Raw genomic sequence first — 14,835 nt, 5'->3', positions numbered from 1 at the left:
ATGCTTCTTGTGTAGTAAATAGTTAAGTAATATGGAAGATATTAAAAACTACAAATGTGCCTGCTTTGAGGTCGCTGCCTTTTAGAAGCAGGATTAAGTGGCTAAAATCTAGAAAACTGAATTCAATCAGGCTTTGACAGCATCACTTTTCATCAAAACTAGGTCTTAAAGCTGTTTTCAAATTACTCAAAGAAAACTCTCCTGAACACATCTGGGCTATAGATTCCTTATTTCCTCTGCTGGAGACACAGTCAGTATCCATGCCACTCTAAGGATGACATCAAGCATGTCAGTGCCTTGGGGTCAGCAAAGCAGGCAGGGTCACAATGCTCACTCTTAACAGTGAACTGCAGCTTTCACAGATGCATCAGCAACTGAAAAAACAACCAGTATTCCCACCTTGTGCCAGGTGTGGGAGCAAAATAAAGTTACACAATAAACCATGCAGCCTGTCCAGTCTCTTACCCCTCTGTGAAATACTCGGGAAAGGGCCAGGTTTTATGAGGATCATCGGGAAGAGGCCAGTTGCCACGCGCGGTGCTGGGACGACGGACGTGCTGTGCTTGCCTCTTCTGTTGCATAGCCTGGTTCACCCCAGCAACATAGCGGGCAAACTCGGGGTCGGAGCCAACTGAGCGGAAGAAAGTAACAAGTCCATTGCTGACACCCGGCTATTTCTGCTGCACTTGCCGTGCTTTAGCTTTGACCATACCCCACAACAAAGTCATTCCGCCCTGATGATAAATGGCAGCCTGCAGTGGATAGGTCTTCATGGAGCAGTGAAGAACACTGAAGAGGAAGTGTTTTACAAAGATGGGATACGCAGCATCCATGGTGCATAATAATTATCACATGGAAGTACACCTGCCCCTTGCATTCCATCAGGGAAATTGTGTTTGTGCTATGATCATGTCTGTGCTGAAAGGTATCAGTCCATTCCATCAGTATCAGCAGACACTGATGGAATGGACACTGTACATTTATCCACACATGTGAAAAAGAGTAGAACAGTTACTGTGGTTGGTACCAGAGTACAGCATGATTTCCAGCTATGTTGTGATCCTGCTTGGATCATACTAGAACACGGAGCGCCAAAACTGCCTCCTTCCTATAAGGATGAGACAATTTTGAAAATATTCTGATTCTGACTACAAAATATTTCAGAATAAGAATTATATTTACAGAAAAAAGCAGTTATTTAAAAATTCTTCCATTCTCAACATGCTTTTTGTGTCCCAGGCATCCAATAAGAAATAAGCATGGTCTTGAGCAGACACAGCAAAAGCCTTAATCCAAAAGTGTTTCAAATGCTCCATTGATTAGAGCAAGCAATTGCTGTATTCAAAAGACTGCTGATAATGAGTCACTAACTGAGTTCCACAGCTTCTCTTTCCTTTGCTTTTGTTTCCTCCCTGAGAAAAAAACTTGGCAATCTGACTGGATTTATGGAAAATGTCTAGACTATATGCACAGTAATTGCAGTGGGGAAGTACTGAGCTGCTGGTTTGCCAGTCTCAGTTGGAGATTGAGTGGAGACTGAAGAACATCCAACAATCATGCACAGCTCCAAAGCAGAAATCACTTTCATCTGACAGCTCCCTACATTCCCTGCATTTGGAAGATACATTTCCTTGTTCTCATTTGACACATCCAGAAAAGACCTCCACAATGTTTTGCTGAATGCAAATTTAACAGGCAGTGAAGAAAACGTACTTTCTCTGCCTCCTTTATTAAGCAAGGGCTATCTGAGAGCTGTCTAGGAATAAAACATCCCCACCAGAGCTTGTTCTTCCTCTGAAATATCTTTATGTCTATTTAAGATGAGGCTGGAAGCCAGGCAGTCCCTCAGATCTAAGATTAGAGTCTAGATGGATTCTGAAGGACATCCAGGCTTTTTTTACCTATGGACAAACAGCATTAAGTTCTAAAGTGCTGGTATATTCAAAATAGAAGCTTGTGTTAATTTTTACTTCACTGAAAACATCAGGTGAACAGTTTTTCATCAGATAGTCTTTTACTCCAAAAGACTGGTGTTACCAAATTCCTTCTGTTAGTTCTTATTGCAACATTCCTTCATCAGGTTCTTAGTGATGACTAAAGTACTACAAAATACATTGTTGGGACTAGTTAGGCCTTCAACATGAAAAACCATAAATTTCAATTTTATAAATTCTTAATCAGCAGTTTTTCATCTGAAAAGAGACATCATTTTCAGACTCTAAAACTATTTATCAAAAAAGTAATGTGGTTTGTTTCAAATGACAAATGTACAGTCCTAGGAAACCCTGGAAATGAAAAACAGTTTTCTGTTTTACAAATTTTTGTATGACACTAAAGCTTAAAATGAAAATTTCTACACCATACCTCAACCTGGCAAGTTCTATGAAGAAAAATTCTTTCTAGTGGAAAAGCATTCAGTTGGAAGGAGTTTTGCTTGGTTTTGGTTTTTTAAAAACCAGATCTGTGAAAAATACTGTCTACTTATTACTACAACTGTAGAAGCGGGTATCGTAATCCACTGAGCATCATTTATGGAACATGAGTAAGTCACATTTTCCAAGTACCACTTTCTACATCCTTGGCATTCATCAAATGGAATAAAACTATTTGTTTTATGTAGAGCAAAAGGAAAACACTATAGAAATATAATGGATTCAAAATGCAGAGAATATCAGTCATTTGCATACCAGCTTTCTTTTCCCTACACACACACAGACTTAGTGCTTGCTGAGAATAATTTTGTCCTTCCTTAGAGGCTGTGATAATCCTTAAGTCTATACCCTAAGTATGTTTAAGCAAGATGATGCTAATTCAGACTTACAGTTATTAAGCAAGAATACGGTGGCTATTTTTGCCATAGAAACTACACTAATTAATCAACTAAGTTGACAAAATAACTATCATAATTATGAGTCAAAGGAGCTGGTTTGAGACGCCTACACATTGCAAACACAGACAAGTGCAAATGAGCGCGGGAAACTGAGCCCTGCTTTGATAAAAGGTTTCCCTGTTCTCTGCTCCTCCCTCCAGGCAGTTGCCATAAATGCACACTACAACACTCCCGCAGCTGTGTTCCAGGCCAACAGAAGTTACATTTACAAGGTAGCAGCTGTGTAAGTTGTTCTTAAATACTACCATCAGAATCACACAATCACAGAATATTCTGAGTTGGAAGAGACCCACAAGGATCACCAAGTCCAGCTCTCAAGCCAATGACCCACATGGGGATTCATCTCTTAGACTCCATGGTCAATTTCTTGGTTTGTAGCTATTTGTTTATGACTCTAGAATTTTATCTCAATTCATCTATATTTACAATTTATTGGTGGTCCAAACACGTGGCAAACCTCATGACACTTGCTCTTAAGTCTCTAATCCTTTGACATCCAAATTTTTGATTGCAGAAACAGCTGTGGAACAGGAACCAGTATGACTCCCAGGGAACTGGGGAGCAATGGAGGGAGAATGGGGGATATGGGAAAGATGCAACCCGGCTGTATCTCCAGGTTACTGCTAAGAGCAGGAAGAATAATTCTGTGGAGAGGGAACGTGCCTGAGTTTGATTTTAAACAGTTTTACAAACTATGTACAGGAACATAATCTGTAAGTATCTTTTCAGTACTCTGCTGTGCTCCATATAGGAAAGGTCAGACTACTACAACTGGAAAAAGAAACAAGGAATTGGTTCCCATTCTCGCTTATGAATGAGAGTTTTAAGATCACCTTCTGTTAAAAAAGCAAATAAGCACATACAGAAATTTCCTGCTTGCCCTGGTCAGCACCCTTACATCCCTTGGGCAGCACGTGAAATGACATTATTGCCAGTAATATCTCACAGTATTCTTTTACAAAGGACCCTTTAAAAAAGCATAATAAAGGAAAAGACACACACCTGCAGGGTCAAAAGGCAGGATTTCTCCCAACATCCCAAACACTCCATCAGTTTGGTCACGATTTGGCCATGTGTTGTTTCTAGGTCCTTGTGGTTTCTGTCCTAACATCTCTGCCATCATATTGTCCATATAGCTGCTCACAAGACCCAAGCTGTACAAATCAGAGCTTAAATCTGAAAAACCAGGATTGTTCCACTGATTTATATGAGACAATCCAGCTCCAACAGCCGGAGCTTGCTGCTGTGAGGAATTACTGAGCCATTTGGCAGGTACACGTTGCTGTGGTCCAATAGGTTGAAGCAAGTGTTGGTAATACTGCATTTGCTGCTTTTGGGACTGCTGCTGGGACAAGCCTTGCTGAGGAGGATGCAGTGGGGTGTGAGACACAGACTGCGGCTGCTGTTGAACTGCTCCTGACTTTTGTTCTGTTGCTGTAGAGGATGCAACAGAGTTCCTTCTTTTCACCATCGGAGAAGTCTGCTGGGATTTGCCCATGTTAAAACCAGACAAGAAATCTATAACATCTTGCATTTCTTGGTCAGTTGGTAAATTCATACCTTTGTCATCCTTGCCATCATCTGGTTTGAAGAAGCTGTCCCGTCTTTCCACTAGAAACCCATTGACGAGCTGGTTATTTGTGCTCTGCACCGGCTGCAGGGCCTCTGCGCTCCGAGGGAAGTTCCCAATGTTCAGGAGGTTCTGCAACCGTGCGTCCATGTTAGTGGGCATTTTAGCTTTCTCCTCTGAGCTGGAACTTATGAAGACGTTTTTGGAAGGTGTACTGGGGATTGAGTAACTTCCTGTGTTACTTGTACTAGTGCAGGAAGTTTTTTTTGTAAACCGTGAAGTCAATTTTGAGAATGTCTTTTGCAGACCCCCTGAAGATTTGCTCCCATTCCCCGATGGCATGTCAACTTGGCTCCCAAATTCTGAGATTTCACGCTGTAACTGGATCTGAATACAAGGCAAAGCTTGCTCTCTGCATCAATAAAAAAACATGTATATCAAACCACCTAATACATAACTGAGTTTGTACTTTGGGGAAAAACGTGTATTTCGATAGTAGCTCAAGAAAGAAACAACAGCAAAGACTGCCAAGTGTACCAGCTACTTCTTATGGTAACAAAGCAAATTATTCCTCATATTTGCAATACTTTCAACTCTTTGAATTTTAGTTGTGCTTCGAGACCAAATGGAGACCAATTTAATATAAATAAAGTATTTTTGTAAGAGAGAAGCAAATACTTTTTAACCCTTGGACATGCTGCTGGTTTGGTTGTAAACAGTCTCCTGTATCTCTGGATGTACCCAGAAGGTATCTGTGGGGATTAACAGTGTCTCACTCTCAGTTTGACTCCTGTTTTCCCCTTCTGATGAGCTGGCACTATCAAATCCCTCAGCACAGATTATTCAACAACAGCTTAGTTTGAACTAGAAAAGAGATATACCTTCCTTCCTTCCACCTGTGTGTATCAAACACAGCAGTATACAGCACATCTACCAGCCCCAAAGTCTTCTCCGGATCCAGACTCCTCTGTAGCAAAGACATTGTTGCTGGATCTTCTTTCAGACACCTGTCATCATTATGTTTCAATTAGGAATCAAAATACTCATTTTTTTACATTAAACAATTCTACCATATCAATCAGAACACAGAAGGCCAATAGCTGCACTCCTGCAGAACGACATGGGAATGCCTAGGGGTTCCTGGGCTGCAGCCTGAGCTCTGCCTGCTGTGGAACACAGAGCTAACCTAACTTCAAGGTTCAGCAGTGCACCGTACTGAGACGGTCACTGACAAGAGCTCTTCAGCAGGCACAGTTCAGGCACAGCAGCGACGGACACAGAAACACAACAGCCATTTCTGGAACAGGGCAAGAGCCTGACACAACCCAGCACATGCCGAGCCTGAGCCCGGCAGGGTCCTGGCAGAGTTCCGCACGTCCAGCAGCGGCGGCTGTGCCGAGCCGGGAGCGCGGGGCTCGGGACGGGCTGCGCCAGCAGGCGGCGCTGCCCCGGCAGCGAGCCGCGGGCAGGGGGCACATCCCGAGCAGCGGGACGCACGGACTGACACACTGACACACAGTGACACACAGACACACACAGTGACACACAGACACACACAGTGACACACAGACACACACAGTGACACACAGTGACACACAGTGACACACAGACACACACAGACACACACAGACACACACAGACACACAGACATTGACACACACACTCTCACACACACTCTCGTTCCTTCTTCCCCTCCCCGCGGGACACTCCTTCCTTCCTTCCCCCGGGCAGCAGCACCAGGACACACATCATACATGCATGCATACATGCATTCCTTTTTTCCTTTCTCTCCTCTCCCAGGACACAGCACCGGGACTCTCCTCCCTCTGGGCATCCCGCCAGCACCACTAGGAACAGGCTGCCTCTGTAAGGAGTCAAGTGAATGAAATGTGTTGTACTGAAATTCCTAACACTGACTCCTTCCGAGTTAGAAACAAGTGCTGCCATTGCTCCCTGTTCCCCCTCTTTGAACAGGAAAAATTCCTCACAAACTGCAGATCAACCATTCTCTACCAGGCAGTCACCTAATCTGGTAGAAACAGCATCTCTCGGAGCCCAGAGGTCCCCAGTTCGTGACAGCACCTAAAGGACAGCCCAGTGAAGAAAGAGCAAAGGCTCTCACATTAACTCAGCTGATTCTTGGCCTTTCTGAGCTACAGCTGGGACCTGCCAGGGCGGAGCACAACAGGAGTACTGGTAGGTTATTATTTCTGAAACCTTATCTTTTATCATCAAGCTTTTACATTTTCTGCAAGTCTCAGTGCCCCAGCACTGCCTCTCTTGCCTTACGTCCTACAGAGGAATGGAGGTGTTCAACCAGTACAGACAGAGATGCACATAATTGTGCACGTTCTCTCTTCCATTTGTACTGCAACAGTTTTCCCCACACACTTCAGTCACAATCTACAATACAGTATTTTTATTTACCATGTTGATGGAACTTGCACCACAATTCTTGATCCTTCTAAACTTATCTGAGGAGCATAGGCTTCTTTATTTTCAATCTGTGCAGTGTCCACAACCACCTAGGAAATAAAATAAAAGAGAAAAAAATTTTAAGGATTAGTTATTTTATCACCCCTGTAATTAAACTCCAATAATCTCCCCTCCCAGTCATGCTACAGATATAAAAAACCCAAAATAAAACCAAACCAACTCACTAAATCATTGCAAATTTATTTTAATATAAAATTAGTTTAGTACAGAAACCTGTATTTCAAGGACTTAGTTCTTCTCAGTTACATCCTGTAGTAATGCATCACTATGCCATTACCAGCTGCTCTGCCTTCCTGTTGGTGGTTCTCAGTGGCTCCACACAACAGGCCTCATTTTTGACAAGTTCAGCACAGTCTTTAAGAGCTCCCAAACACCTACTCAGAAAAATGTTTTAAATAATTTCACTGTAGTGCGTGGTATAATATAGACAAGTAATATCCAGCCAGAAACCCTTCAAAATTCCTAACATAAATCCCCCCTTTCAAGGTTATAAAAATCCACACCAGCATTTCTCTATTCTACCTAATGAAACTGTACAAATATTAATTCCTAATTAAATAAAGAGAAGGCACTGTTCAGTTTGTTGGACTCTGAGCCACCTGTAAGATGTCATGAAGACATGGAAGAGGAAAGTATTGAAAACCAACCCTGTGTCATGAACCTTTCTTTTCAGACAACTTTTCAGAAAAGGAATGGATTCACTTCAGCTTCATTTAGCCTTTAATTTACTGATAGTAATTTCCATATTTGGTTCAGGCTTTCTGTTGTTATCCAGTCTGCGTGGGTCGGCCTTTTTGATAATTTCCATAATTTCCTATTTTGGTCATGCTGAAACAGCAGCTTTTTGGCAGCAGTCAGCAGTCCTTGCTTCAGTGACTAACAGATTGGCTGTGTCATTTATCCTTGAAATGGCAAAAGTCCTCAGGTATAAATAAGCCTCAAGGGACATTATTGACTTTGTTGCCATCACCTAACCTACCACTGGTCCTGCTTCTAACTGGTTATCTGTTACTGGGTATGAAAAAATGTGAAACATAAATGCTGAGTTTCTTCTCTCTCAATTTAACAAAACCATCAAATAACACTTAAACATAATTATTTCCCACCTTTAATATATTTTAGCATAAGGCCTTCTTTTTCCTTCAGTCAACTCTAAGCATTTGCCCAGGATTATTAAATTTTAAACACATCTAAGCATGGTGACAAAAGGCCACACTATCACCCACCCTGAAAATACCTCTCATTTTGTAACAGGACAATTCCAGCAGTCCTTTCTTGGTGTTTGTATATTTTCATTTTATTTAATTTGGTAATCTGCAATTCAGCCCTATTGCAGGGGTAATTTATAACTGTGATAACAGTTAATAGCTGTTAACAGATAACTCCTTATAACTGTGAGAAGGAGAACTAACTCAGAAGTGATTGTTTTCAACCCCCAAGAAAAATACAGTCTGCACCTCAGACCTGAAGTCAGAGGTTAAAAACTCTGATTTGTGCAGGCCTGTGTCTGGTTCTGTTTGTGGTGCATGGTTGGTGCCCATGGTCCAGGCTTTGGGGTGCTCCTCCCCCAGGACAAATCTTCATTTCTTCTCTTTGGAAAAAGCTTTACATTTCTCAGCATCTGTCAGAGTCAGGACATCTGGGATTTAAACTTTACTAGGGGCTGTAGGTGCTCCTGCAATGCATGTTGGTGTTTGCTATGGGAAGATCTACTAGCATGAAAAAAAGAGTTTTATCTGTTAACCTCTTTGCATGAGGCCAATTGGAAGTTTTATTTCCACTCATTCACTGAATTCAGCCATTTGAATGTACATCATTTTTATTCAAACATGCAGATTTCATCAGTTGACCCAAATCTCAAAATGCAATTCTTATTATACACATGCTAAGGTAAGAACTGAAAATCAGCACTTCAGATTATTGATGTTAAAAATCTACAGCCCAAAATAACCAAGGAAACTAAATCACAACTCATTGTGCTTTCCACACCTAATGTGCCTTGTTTTTTAAAAGGCATAAGGACACAAGATAGGTTAAAACCAGTGAGACTGTCAAGTAATGTTTTTTCCAATTGGGCATTTAAGATACAGATCCATACACAATTATGAATGAATGCAGACAGCCCACTATCTAAAAGCAGTACACCAAAGCCTACGTAATACTGTGCCATGATTCATTTATCTGCCTTCTTCACAAAATAAACTGAAAATAAACACATCCTCCCTCCCCGCCTGGTGGTGCTTAGAGAACAGCTTCCTGTACCTCAGACATCCATTGTTCTTGTTTCACAGGTGCTTCCTCTCTCTCTTCCACCCAAAGAACTCTTTAAAGACCCAAATTACAATTTCTTGTCACTGCATGAAGCCACATACAAGGATGTTGTAAAAAAAAGATGGCAGTTTATAAAGAAAAACCTCAACCCTCATCCCCTTCTAAACTGTAACAAATCAAAGTGAGAATGAAGGAGAGCAGGCTTGCAGGTCTTCTGTCGTGTGCACAGCTCATTACGTGTCTTTGAAGAGTGAAGCCTGCTACTTTGACAACCTGAGGTTCATGCAAAAATCTTTGGGGACATTCAGGACTCAACACAAGTGAAACTCCATAGCACTGTCATTTGGGAGAATATGTAAGCAAGTTTTATGGTGCCACTCTCCAAAAGTGATGACAAACCTGAAGAATGTCAGTGCTTCAATTAGCAGCAGGTCTAACTCGTTATGTCTAGACTGAGGGAGAGCACATTTCCAGGTTCCTGAGTCCAAATGTGCCTTGTGCCACTCCTCAAACCCCCTCGGGCAGGCCTTGGGTGTGCACAGCACTGGAACCCCCTGGAAAGGAAATGGTGGAAGGTGCAGCATCCTCCCAGGCACTCCCCATCCAGACTCTCAGGAGCCACAGCTGCTCCTGGATTACAGCACACTCACAGGGCTGCTGAGCATCTCCTTCCTCCTTGGCCCCATTTCCTGTCCCTCGCTGCTGACTCCCAGCATCCTACCACCAACTGTGGCACCTGAAGACACAATCCCATTTAACCCTATCCTTTTTCCAGTCCTCCCTGCATTTACTAGTATTTGATACATGTTTTCTTTCAAAACACCTAAGTAGAAATTAGATAAATCCTACTATTCCACAGTTTCTCAGTCCCTGCAAAAACACCACCTTCTCACACCTCCCTGTAAAACTTCTCAGACAAAGACTACCATCTCCTGCCCTTCAACCCCTGTATCTCAGGAAGTAAGGATTGACAGCAGGAGCACTGCTGCTGACAGTGATGGTCTGCACCTTTGATTTTAGGCTTCCATTATATGAATAGTCAGTTGAATTCCAGTGTAATTTCAACCTACTTCTCTAACAGGTATTTAATATTAAGGGACTATCTAAGATCTGGTATCTAGTATCAAAGGGATCCTAAAGTAGAAATATCTGGCAAATTCATCATTTCTGATTTATCATTCAACATTACTGGATAACCTTTTAACAGTATCAAAAGCACATGGTTTAATTTGCTAGGATGGAAGGTCTAGGTCACCTAACCAGTTGTGTGACTTGTCTGAAAAACAGAGCTAAAAATATGCAGCTATTTGGGTCCTTTAATCACAAATTAATTACAAAGCCCTCATGGTCCCCCCATCACCTTGAACAAGGAATCAACAATGAACAAGCAAGAAGCAATTAACTCACTGCAGGTTAAAGACAATTCAAAGAATACTTGACAAAACTATCATGAGCTACAGTGTACCTTTATCCTTGCATTTCCTTCCTATGTTGAAGGTGCAGCCTTTTCCCCTACCCACAGGAGTCCAAAAAACCTACATGTCATGCACAAACACTTCACAAAGTGCAGCAATTGCAGTAATTAGTCATGGGAGCACAAACACATTTTCTTATCAGAGTAAGCTCCAAGCATCTATTTGTACCAGCTGCTTAGATACTGTAAATTCCACTGCTTTTCTTCCCCTCAAGAACATATATGTCAAAGCAAGGCATTTAATTCTTCTGTCCTCTGTTGGAGATGTCAGGTAGCATTGCCTGGTGCAGAGACTTGCTGGTTTATGCTGGGCAGTAAACTCAGCTTCCAGTCAAAGCAGGGACAAAATGAAAAAATGGCAGGTTTTGAAGCTAACTTGAGAGGGGGTAGATGTGTGTTTAGGTCTGTTTAGTTCTTTTTAACATGGTCATCTATGGATTTGAAAATATTTCTATTTCTCTATGAAGTAGAAGTTTCATTTCTTGTGTCCTCTCTTGAAACAGAGACCAGGAAGCACCTGGTGCATTCTTCTGTTCCTGTCAACTACGAACACCACCTACAGACCCCCCCACTGTACAAGGACACACTTTGCTCAGAAATCAAGTTAACTGCAGCACTCAAAATAAAGCAACACAGAATAAGACACTGCAAATTAATTTCTAAACTCCAAAATAGCTAGCTTCTCTTCAGGGTGTTTACATAAACTTTGTTTTCCTGAGACTATTGGTAGTCACCTACCAGTCCAGCCTGGCCAAACAACAGCTGCACAGCAGTTTTGCAAGCTCCTCTCCACGTGGAAGGGCAGACCTGGTTCAGCACTTCAGTCACGGGAGAGTCGTCCCGGGGTGTGAGTCCATTATGGCATCCAGCTTCCTTGATCAACTGCAGCATTGTGTGCTGGAAAAAGAATAAACACTCTGTCCTACACAACACATGATTCACAAATGGCACCACCAATGCTTCCAGATGGATTTGTCATTGTTCTATGTGCTTTTCAAACAGCTATGTCTGCAACCTCTCACCAGTCTTATATAATTAGTAGAGTTCCACTGCAGAACAGAAGTATGGAATATTGTCTCTGCTGTTTGGAACACAATACTGCTCCAAAATCATAAACAATATTTCTGCTTATACTCTTGCAAACCAGTTTAATCAAAACTACAAAAAGCATTGCAAAGACAACAGAAAAGCAGCATTTTGAACAACTTATTATTTCAACTCTTTCAGGAGCAAGGAACTGGGTTTATCTAAAAAAAAGTCAAAGTGCTGATTAAAATTGCCCAAATTACTTCTGAATGGACATATTTTCCATTTGTTTATACTGAAAATACAATTAACTTCTCCATAATTTAACATTCTTTTTTAAAAATTGGTTCCAGTTTGTAAGATGACATCAAAAGGAACTTTGTTAAAAAGTATTTTTTCAAGTACTCCTCTTAGTACCAGGCTGGGCTGGCTTATTTGTGCACTTAAGAAGATGAAGGCTCTCATATGCACCACTGACTGGGGAATCTGTAAGGGCTCACTTTTCTCTGTACTTCTTCATAGCTAGCACATCTCTTCTCATAAAGTTCACAGATTCACTGCATCCTAGATCTCTATGCCTGTTATGCCTGTGCCTCTTGTATTTGACCAAAACTGCTCACGTTGTCAAAATGTTATCACAAACAGGCACAGCTCTACAATATTATCAACATTGTGTAACCACAGCAAGCCAGGCTGAAAAAAAAAGCACTTTTGAACACAGGTTTGGCATGGAACTTCTGTTTCTGTTGTTCTCTACATTTTAATGAATTCTACTTTTCTCCTTCCATCTTTACTTCTGTGGTTAATTAGGAGTCATTACCGTTTTCAGCTTCAGGTTTTCTGCTGCAGACTCATTGAAGGAGATTCCTTTCAGAAAATGGGATCCGATCTGGACAGGGACAGTGGGCAGCTCACACTGAATGGGCTGAGGTGGAGTCTGTCTCCTTCCTGTTTGCTGAGCTTCAGCTTCACTGCAACAGCCCTGAAGTACAGAAGAACAGATCAAACAGAAGAAATTAAGACATTAGAAAATCCTAAAATGGGTCCAAATGTTTGTGTATTTTAAGTACCCTTTTCAAGGTGAAGGGGGATGAAAGAGAGCAGGTTTAGCAGATCCTACCTGAAGACTTGCTTCAATTGCTTTTGGGTTCAAGTGGAAGCCAGCCTTCATCGCATATTCACAATGACCCAAGCTCTCCAGAGCCACTTTGTAAGCCTGACATTAAACAAAAAGTTGAGATAGCACGGGTGTATCACCAAGGAAGCAAGCACACAGTCACTGTGTCTGGGTACAGCCAGGGACTGGTACAAAGATTTACCCCACCCAGTTCTATGGCATACACACTTTTATCATATACGACTCCAAAGCTGTAATTCCCAAATACCTCTGAGCTGCCCATGGCACGCAATTGTGCAGGAACACACTCCTTCCCTATTTCACTCCTTGACCCACTGACTGTACTACATGCACATGAAAGCAGCAGACTTGAAAAACCACCTGCAAAGCACTGTCAATTTTCATGTTTAGCTCTTTGAGCTGATGTTCAGGGATGGCCACGCTCTGTGAGCAGAAAAGCTGCTGAACTTCAATTCCTGCCAAACATCCATCACAGCCTCTTTCTCGCAGTCGAGATGTGGCCTGTAATGTACAATAAAAATCCAGGGTGAGGAGGGTCAGCATTAAATTAGGTCAGGCTTAATTAAATTTCAAAAAAGAGTAAAAAAAGCCCACTGACTTTAAAAACTTCTACAGGAGATGAGAAGCAGCACCTGGGGGAAAGGACCTGGAGGAGACTTTATTATTACTTACTCAACTGCTACTGCTGCTTTGGAAGCAGAACTGTGACGTTAGCTGTACAGCACACGGGTGCTGGCAAGCACTTGGGTTCAGCATTGTTTGCTGTTACTATTTCAGCTCCCTGTCAGGACCAGGGATCCTGTTACACAGCCCACACCATGGCTGTGGTTACCTGAGGACGGACTCATAACTCCAACATAAACAGAAAATATCTTAAATCATGTCTACGAGCACTCCTGTGCTCATAGGATAATACACTTCATAAAGTTGGGGGTGATTACTGTGGTGCAATTTGAGAAGTGCCACACAATAGTAAAACCAACTTAGCACAGCAAGAAAATAGCTTTGTGTAATATGATTTTGAAAAACAAGAAATAAGCCAAATATCTACTTTTAGCTATAAAATCCTACATCATTGAGCAGGGTAAAGCAAATAGATGTGAGTTATTTTCCAGTCTAGGAAAGTGTCTTGCTCTAAAGCAGGATGTCCAGACTGGAGACTACAGCCAATGGACAGAGGCCACCTCACAGACAGAATTACTGCAGTTCCCAAAGTAAACCTTAAAGAGCAAAGCCAGTTTTGAGCTACTGACAAAGTATCACCTTAAACTTCACTCTGAAGCAACAGTTCTCCTGCCAGAGAGGCTGATTTTATAGGAAAACAGTGGATTGCCTTCCACTCCAAAGAAAAAAATTGGCAAATATTTCAGTATTTCACATGCCACTTCTATCAGAATTATTTACATTAGTCTATCTACAGTTATGAGAGAAATTTTATTTATTTAGAAACCACATATTTTTCTTATGTTTTCCTGATATCCTACACAAATACTCCAAATCAGTCATTTCAGTCTATCAAAAATTGAGAAGTTACTTCTATTGTTATTTTGGAACTATGGAGAATCTGTATTTTATCTCTGTCCTCCCCATGTATGTTTAATACAGGATTTGATTAGTACAATACTTGTACAAAACTATTTTGAAATATAGGTTTTTTATTTCTGAAAAACAGAAATAGGTGAAGTAGGTTGCTCAAAAGGTAAAAAAAAAAGGTCCTTGATTCTGTGAAGCCAAGTTTAATTTTAATCACAGTTTAAACAAATTTGATAGCAATTGCAGGGCATTTCTAGAAACTATAGTAGTTTTAAGAAGCTAAGTATATATTACACATAAAATTAACTTCTTTTATGCCAAAAAAGTACAGCTATACCAGGATTGGACCTGTTAAAATTATCTGTAATACACCTAAAGCACTCCCAAATCCCTATTTTATCCAGTGTAATAAATTTATGCTGCAGTAAAAATCACAA

The 14,835-nt window shown here is 41.3% G+C and overlaps 1 protein-coding gene across 2 annotated transcripts in view; it reads right to left on the bottom strand.

The window, feature by feature from the left end:
- GARRE1 (granule associated Rac and RHOG effector 1) overlaps positions 1–14,835 on the bottom strand; it is a 58,596-nt gene that overhangs the window by 3,840 nt on the left and 39,921 nt on the right. For both annotated transcript variants that reach the window (XM_021536702.3, XM_021536703.3), the window contains exons 4-11: positions 13,226–13,366; positions 12,848–12,943; positions 12,548–12,709; positions 11,440–11,598; positions 6,888–6,985; positions 5,342–5,467; positions 3,893–4,872; positions 466–631 (exon numbers count right to left, since the gene is read on the bottom strand). In XM_021536702.3, the coding sequence (XP_021392377.1) occupies positions 466–631; positions 3,893–4,872; positions 5,342–5,467; positions 6,888–6,985; positions 11,440–11,598; positions 12,548–12,709; positions 12,848–12,943; positions 13,226–13,366 (1,928 nt within the window). The remainder of the gene's footprint in view (positions 1–465; positions 632–3,892; positions 4,873–5,341; positions 5,468–6,887; positions 6,986–11,439; positions 11,599–12,547; positions 12,710–12,847; positions 12,944–13,225; positions 13,367–14,835) is intronic.

Source organism: Lonchura striata, chromosome 13, assembly GCF_046129695.1.
Source record: "Lonchura striata isolate bLonStr1 chromosome 13, bLonStr1.mat, whole genome shotgun sequence".
In the NCBI taxonomy this organism is placed as follows: domain Eukaryota; kingdom Metazoa; phylum Chordata; class Aves; order Passeriformes; family Estrildidae; genus Lonchura; species Lonchura striata.
Note: the sequence above shows the minus strand (reverse complement) of the source record. Positions and strands in the feature narration are given on the sequence as shown.